At 42.8% G+C, this 8,275-nt stretch overlaps 1 protein-coding gene across 1 annotated transcript in view; it reads left to right on the top strand.

Moving 5' to 3' along the window:
- The first annotated feature begins 100 nt into the window (after positions 1–100).
- Acadsb (acyl-CoA dehydrogenase short/branched chain) overlaps positions 101–8,275 on the top strand; it is a 44,973-nt gene continuing 36,798 nt past the window's right edge. Inside the window, exon 1 of the mRNA XM_052714189.1 lies at positions 101–232. Coding sequence (XP_052570149.1) covers positions 191–232 — 42 coding nt within the window. The 5' untranslated portion in view covers positions 101–190. The remainder of the gene's footprint in view (positions 233–8,275) is intronic.

Raw genomic sequence — 8,275 nt, 5'->3', positions numbered from 1 at the left:
TCTCGCGTGAGCGAGCTGTAGGGAGCAAGTGGAGAGAGTGTGTGTCTCTCCTGGGGTTCCGTAGGCGGGAGTGGGCGGGGACTCCAGGGGGTGTGCGAGGGGCGGATGAGCAGAGTGGGCGGGGCCCGGGCTTGCCCCACCCAGGGTGCCTGGCACTGAGGTTTAGCAGGCGGCCCAGCCTAGGACGAGGATGGCGGTCTCTGCGCTCCAGCTGTGGCGTGCCGGCGGGCTGGTGAGTGGGTTCGAAACGACCGTCTCGGGAGGTCCAGGCGACACTGGTCCCTGGTGACGACATCTTCTAATGGTCTTTGGGAGCTCTGGGCCTGGGGACGGTCTTCTCAGACCTTTCACTGACGGGACACCGCCATCTAGATTTCCTTCTGGATCGGTCCCAGCCTGCTTCAGCTTCTTTTGGGGAGGGCAGGTGCGGCAGCTAGTGGGAAGAAGGAAGAGGCCGGTCTAGAAGCTTCAGCGGAACCAACACGCCTGGAATCGGAGTGCCACCTCTGCAAGATGCCCTTTGCTAAGACCACTGAGTCTCAACGACCTGCAAAATCAAGGGTCCTCGGAAGCATTTTGCAGAAATGTCACCTCTCTCGTGCCACATTTCCCCGATGTTACCACATTTTTTTTATTTTATAATTTAATTTAATTTTACATATCAACCGGATTCCCCTGTCCTCCCCCCCCCCCCCCCCATTCCCATCTCCTCCAGGGCAAGGACTCCCCTGGGGATTCAGCTCGGCCTGGTAGATTCAGTCGACCCAGATCCAGTCCCCTCCTTCCTTCACCTAGGCTGAGCAAAGTGTCCCTGCATAGGCCCCAGGTTCCAAACAGCCAGCTCATGCACTAAGGACAGGTCCCGGTCCCACTGCCTGGGGGCCTCCCAAACAGTTCAAGTTAATCAATTGTCTCACTTATCCAGAGGGCCTGATCCAGTTGGGGGCTGCTCAGCTATTGGTTCATAGTTTATGTGTTTCCACTAGTTTGGCTCACATTTTTTTTTTTAAATGGTTAAAATCTAGGCCTAGTCGTCGAATCACCCTCTTCCCTTCAGCAGCCCAGCTGGAAAAAAGCTGGAAGGGACCTCATATTCCTGGGACTTACTATTCAGGGAGAGAATTTCTTATGATTTATCTAACTGCGAGGACCTGAGCGGCCCCTTTGGAGGGACCTACCTTAGACTCTGGGGAGCCCAAGAGCCCATTCTAGTCCCCTTCCTCAAACTTGAACTGATTCCAACCTCTTGTCTCACCTGCATCTCTCTGGCCTCCTGTGGCTCCCTTGGACTTTCTCATCTTGGAATTAGACAGACACATAGCACAGTGCAGAAGATAGACTGTAGTACGAAATAACAGAAGACACTCTTACCAGAGTGGACAATGGCCGAAGGAACCACTGTGCCAGCCTACATTTTTAGCTAGACTTTATGCTATTTCTTCAGGTGCCTGAAATAGACAGCTTTCCTGGAGGGTGTTTTTCCTGCTCTGGTGATTGATAAATTGGTTTGGATTAACTTTTAAGGGAAAGGAAATCCGATGCCTTGGTGGTGGTGGTGGTGGTGGTGGTGGTGGTGGTGGTGGTGGTGGTGGTGGTGGTGAACTGGAAAACCTCCAACTAGATAGTAATCTATTTTGTTGGGCAGCTGTCAAGTCTCAAGCCAGATAAGACTCGGATCCCATTATTTTGGGAATAGAAATCAAAATCCTGCAGTATTCCTGGTTTTACAAGCTATTGATGAGGGGAAGGGTCCATCTTCAACGAACTTAAAGCTTGACAAAAATCTACATTTGTGTTTATTTTTGGCCTTTGTAGCCACACAAACTGTTGACTTGTTTGAAGTTCTTGTGTCAGGATTAGCATTGCCACACTTTCCTTTCTTGTCATACAGTCCTTTGGCCTCTTACAGCATGCTTCACAGACCTTTCATACATTTGGATACACTTGCGGTTGTCAGTATAAGTAGTTTAGTTTCTTGGGACTTTATTGTTTTGCTTTTATATTTCCTTTGCATTTACTGCAAGGAATCAAAGGCTCTTCTGTTTCTTTAGTCGAATGCCTGGAGGCGGCACCTCTTTGTCTCACATTATAGATAATTAATGTTATTTGATTGTTTTACAAGTCTTGGGTCTTCAGTAAATTAGTAAAGTTATGTTAGTGTGTTGTCACAAAGGATTAGCAGTAGGTTCTCATGATTATTATTTAATACTGTTTTGTAATTGTTGCTTAATAATAATGTAGCAAAGAAAATTATCTGGGTTTTTTTTTTTTCCAGTTTGATCTACTGTTTATGTAACCCTACCTGTTCTTGGTGCTCTTTCAGCTTCTGATCTCACGTAATTTATAAACATCTTGACAAGTAGCAGCAGCTTAATCTTGAGATGTAGAGATTTCATACAAAGGATTAGGAGGTGGCTTTGACAAAAGCTACCGCTGCTTCTCCTTCGTTGGAGAGACCATAGAGGTATTTTGTTTGGATTTGTGCATTTATAGTCCTAAATAGGTTTTTTTTTTACCACAAATTAGCATATTTTACTAAATTTTGACTAGCATGGTGGTTAATAAGGTAGATTCTGATGGCTAGCTGCTTGGATATAGAGCCCAGGCTCTGTGGTGTAACCTTAGCCAGTTACTCTTTGAGTCTCAGTTTTCTGATCTGTAAAATGGAAAAAGCTGACAGTACCAATTATGGGGTAGTTGTGAAGACTAAATGAATTCATATGTTCATGGAAGGCCCTTAGAAGAGCCTAGCGTCCACTCAGCTTTCAGTAAATGTCCTTGCTGTCCTGCATGAGGCACTGTGTGCTATAGCAAATGCAATATGGACTAAAACATGAATGGTCAAAAAGTTTGTTCTCAAGATTTTACAACTACATCTACCTAACCACATGCCATTTAGTTGTGGAACAAGTCCTTAGGGGTTCACAGTGTACCCCTGAGTTCAGAGGAGAGAGCAATGGTGGGGTAGAGAGGCTCTTTGGATACCAGTTTTAGAATCTAGGAGGAAAAGAGGGGTTCTGTAACAAACAGGGAATGATACTATTTTAGAGAATTTGGGAGTTTAGCCCTTGGGATTATGTAGTGCTATTGAAGGTTGAGAGCCTCGGAGCATTTAATCACAGTAAAATTGCTGTGATAGAAAGTGACAGAGTAGAGAAATGAGTCTCAACAATGGCACATACCTGTAATCTCCCACTCTAGAGACAGAAGCAGGAAGGTTGAGAGTTCTAGGGCAGCCTGGGCTTACATGGTAAGACCCTATCTCAAAACAAACTAGGTAGAGAAGTCCCTGTTCAAAGACAAACAGGAAGTCTGGCATCTGCTAAGAGCTTCCTATGGATGGGACAGTATTTTATATCTGTGATTTTCATTCTTTCTATGAACCCTCTGAATTCTGTATTAGTGGCTTCAGTTGCAAAAGACAAATTCAGAAACAACACCCAGTGCTTGCAAAGGGGGAGAGCAGTGGCTTAAATTAGATATTAGGTATTATATACTTAGAACAGATTCTTACATGTGGTAAAGGCTTAGTAAACACTAGCTATTGATACAGGTAAAACCCATCACCAGTAACACTGAGAGGAAGGGAATAAAGGTGTCTTTATGTAAAGTACGTTACTACGAGAAATCTACAGAGTCTGCTTAAAGGATGAAGGAATTTATTAGGGAGGAAAACTCACTACAGCATGGGAGATTTAGTGTAGGGTCCTGGAAGGCCTAGTTACAGTTCCACGCTGTTCTTCCATCTGGTCCATCTCAGCATCCAAGCCCACGAGGGAGAAAAGAGAGTGGCCTATGTGTGTGCAACTGAGGTCTTAAGGGTAGCCTGAGCCACGCCCCAGGGGCAGGTACTTCAAGGTCATAGGTAGGTAGGACAGTTACCTGCTACATCTCTAGGAGCAGTGCTTCAAGGTCATAGACAGAACACCTAGCCACTACAGTACGTGGCAAGTCTTAGAGACAACAGGGTCCCTGACACCAGTGAAATTCTGTTTTTAATTGGGAAGATGGGGCATGTGTGTTTTTAAAAAATGAATATTAGGAATGAGGAAACAGAATATTGCTACCGTTGAGGAAGTAGTATGGGCAGATAGGCTTATAGGAGATGGATCTTGACCTGACTGCCCAAAGAAGGGGTGGTGTAGCTGAAGTTTTCTCCAGTCCTGCCTGGCCCAAGGTCAGGACAAATCTCTCTCACCCACCAGTCCAGCAGCCGCTCAGACCCAACTGAGTAAACACACAGAGACTTATATTGCTTACAAACTGTATGGCTGTGGCAGGCTTCTTGTTATCTAGTTCTTCTATCTTAAATTAACCCATTTCTATAAATCTATACCTTGCCACATGGCTCATGGCTTACCAGTATCTTACATGTTGATACTCATGGTGGCGGCTGGCAGCGTCTCCTGACTCAGCCTTCCTGTTCCCAGAATTCTCTTCTCTGCTTGTCCCGCCCATACTTCCTGCCTGGCTACTGGCCAATCAGTATTTTTTTTATACAGAGCGATATCCACAGCAGGGTGGCTTAGGTTCAGGTAGAGAGTAAGGCCAAGGAGATGTGTAAATAAAAGTATAAAGATAGAGAAATACTCTGCTTGATTAAAAAAATATAAGAATAGCTGGTATGATGATTTTACAGAGATATATAATGTTCTCCAATGGCATATCTGTATCATGTTATGGATCTTTGGCTTCTCAAATCTAAGAAACTTCTCCATTATAGAAATTAGTCACAGATTTCTGCCCTTTCCTATATGTCTGTTGCCCAAAGGATTACCCATAGTCCCAACTAATGTTCCTTTTGTTTACCAAAACATGGGCTTGTAGAAAACATTTATCTTCATCAGTATAGAAATGACAGATTTTTTTTGCAAAAATGATTACATCTGTTTCCCACTCTTTTTTTTCTCTCAGATGCCAAGACCAATAATCATAAAAATCCTCTCTGGAAACTATAATCTTCTCTCAGGATCATTGTGCACTAGCTGTCTTGGGCCTACACTGTATGGATTTCTTTCCTAAGGGCTAGATCAGGGTTTCTCAACTTTGGCACTGATGGCATTTTTAGCCAGCTCATTCTTTATTATAGGGAACTGTCCTCTGTGTTGTAAAATATTTAGTGTCACCTCTGGCATCATAAGATACCAAGGTTATGAATTTGGGCTGCTAAAACTATCTCCAGAGATTGCCAGTAGTCGCCTGGAGGCAAATTCATACATTGGAGAACCACTGGTATAGAACTGTATAATGTTGTAAGTCTGGGAAAGGGTGACTTTTTCCTCATAACCTTGTAGGTATTAAGGTAAGACCAGGTTCTTACTCCAAAGAAAATAAAATGATAGTTTATTCTGACCCAAATATGGGTAACTATAGCCTTCAAAGATGGATTCAAGTAGTTTTAAAGGACATGTTCCACTGTGGAAGAGATTCCATGAACTTTTGTAGTCACAGAAGAAAGTCTTAAATAAGTACATTTACCAAATACATTGCTGGAGATAATGAGGCAAATGGGTTGCAGCAGACTTGAGAACTCTGTCGGTAGCTTTCAAATACTGCCTTACAACATTCTTTCCTTTCAGGTTGGTGGAAGCTAGTAGTCTAGTAAGTTTAACAGTGCACTCCAGAAGTTTGGTTTGTTTAGTCATTTTTGGACCAGTCACTGTTCTTCTAGAAAATTAAGGCATTGTTAGGAACTCCTAGAGGCTAGAACAGAGAGCCGGAGACCTGGGGGGAGAGAAAAGTTCAGTTTCAGTAGCTGTGAAGATCAGTACTTCATATTGGATGCTTCTTATTCGTGTTCACGTAATAGGCACAAATTATTTGCTATAGATACAATCTTAAACTTTTACCATTGAGTTCTTCTGAATTGTTGAATTTCTCATAAGCCACGCCAATTCCTGGAATTTTTAAAGCCATAATTTGCTTAATTTCTTTTGAAGGCATGACAGTTTCTCAACATTCATTTCAAATAAATGTAGCTCTCCCTGCAGTTTTAAGAAGAAATTTAGCCAGGCATGGCTTCACACGTCTTTAATCTCAGCACTTGAGAGGCAGAGGCAGGCAGATCTCTGAGTTTGAGGCCAGCCTGGTCTACGTAGTGAGTTCTCTACAGCCAACATAGAGACACTGATGAAGAAGACACTGATGAAGAAGAAGAGATAGAAGAGGAAGGGGAAGGAGAAGAGTCTAGAGATGAGTCTAGAGAGATGGCTCATGGTTAAGAACGTGCACTGCTCTTCTGAGCTTGGTTCCCAGCAGTCAACACTGGGCAGTTTACTAGAGTCTGCAACTCCAGCTCCAAGGGAGCCTGTTCTCTCTTCTGCTCTCAGCAGGCACCTGCACACAGGCACACGTGCACACACACATACAAACACACAAATTTTAACTAAAAAAAGAAATATAGAGCCCCACATACTCTTTAACAAGTTTGCCCTCACATTACTAACTATAGTACAATATCACACTCAGGAAATTGCCGTTAGTGTGATCCACCCATTTGTCTCAGATAATCAGTTTGCTTATGTATAATTGTGTAGTTCTGTAGAGTTTCATCACATCCTTATTTGTGTTTGCAGTACTCCAGTCAAGCTAAAGAGAATTCCCAGCAACACAAAGGTCTTTGTTGCCCTCTTATAATCTCACAGTACCCTTACTCCCCTCCCCGGTCCTTAATTCCTACCAACAACTGATCACTTTTCTAGCTGTATAATTTTATTTCAACAATGTTGGAGAAATGGAATCATTTAGTAGCAGAGTCAGTTTGGTGCTGAGTAGAATTCTGTCGTAAGAGATAGGTAAAATATTTTTCTTCTACCCTTTAGATTCAGTGGCTAGCCTTGAGAATCAAAATTAAAAATACATATTAATAGTAATGAGAAGCTTATTTTGTATGAATAGCAAGTATGTAGCTGGTTAAGTGAACACATTTAAAGGCTTAAATAAGCTCTCCCAACCAGGATTTCCATAGTTTAACTTTCCATAATTTTAGCTACCTGCAGTTATCTATGGTCTGAAAATATTAAATGGAAAATTTCAGAAATAAACAACTCAGTTTTTGTTGCATGTTATTCTGAATAACATAATAATCTGTCCAATCTATAACATGAGTTACTCCTCTGTCCAGCTACCTGTATATATGAAGTATATGCTACCCATTCATTAGATCTGACCTTTGTATTGTAGTGCCTGTGTTTGCATAAACCCATATTTTGCTTAATAATGGCTCTAAAGCATAAGAGTATTCATATGAAGGAGGAAGCAGGGCATAAAACATGGAAAGACAGATTGATCTTAGTGCTGTATGACAATGCTTCTGAACATGTAAGAAAAATATCATTTGTACAATATGGAAAAAAATGTGAGTTCCAAACTTGCACACAAATATTCATAGCAGCCAGAAGTGGAAACAATCTGTATGCCCTTACTTGTGAAGGGCTAATGTGGTGGTTTGAACAGGAATAGCCCCCATAGACGCTGGTGTTTGAATGCTTGGCCCACAGAGAGTGGCACTATTAGGAGGTGTAGCTTTGTTAGAGTAGTTGCGGCCTTGCTGGAGGAAGTGTGTCACTATGGGGGCAGGCTTTGAGGTCTCAGCCAGTTTCCTTCTGCTACCTGCAGATCAAACTGCAGAACTCTCTGCTCCTTCTCCAGCACCATGTCTGCCTGCATGCTGCCTAATGTTTCCCTCCATGAAGATAATGGACTAAACCTCTGAAATTATAAGCCATCCCCAATTAAATGTTTTCCTTTATAGGAGTTACCGTGGTCATGGTGTCTCTTCACAGCAATAGAAACCCTAACTAAACAGTCACCTGTGGTACACCCCTACTGTGGTTAGGACCTATCTGGACCCCCAGCATTGGTAGAATCATTTTTCCTCCTCTTTGAGACAGGGTCTCACTCTAGAGCCCTGGCTGTCCTGGGACTTGCCATGTAGACTAGGCTGCCTTGAGCTCACAGAACTCCACCTGCCCCTGCCTTCAAGTGCTGGTATTAAATGCATGTACCATCAGCCTGGCCTATTTTTTTTATTTTAAGATGAAGACATCTGAAATTTAACTTTCTAGGAGATTCCCTTGCCCAAGAAGAACCAGCAGCCTCTTGGAAATGTGACTACCATAATCCCTCTTCATGGACATGGTTTATGTCCATGAAGAAAATGTAAAGGCCACTGACATTTATTTATGCAAACATCATCAAAAACTTTCTTATACCCAGGTATGGTGGTACACACTTATAAATCTAGTACTTGAGAGACAGAGGCAGGAGGATTGCT

This window comes from Peromyscus californicus, unplaced genomic scaffold, assembly GCF_007827085.1.
Source record: "Peromyscus californicus insignis strain IS unplaced genomic scaffold, ASM782708v3 Scaffold_4__1_contigs__length_199733344, whole genome shotgun sequence".
Taxonomy (NCBI): Eukaryota; Metazoa; Chordata; class Mammalia; order Rodentia; family Cricetidae; genus Peromyscus; species Peromyscus californicus.
The sequence above is the reverse complement of the archived record's forward strand: the minus strand, read 5'-3'. Positions and strand labels throughout refer to the sequence as shown.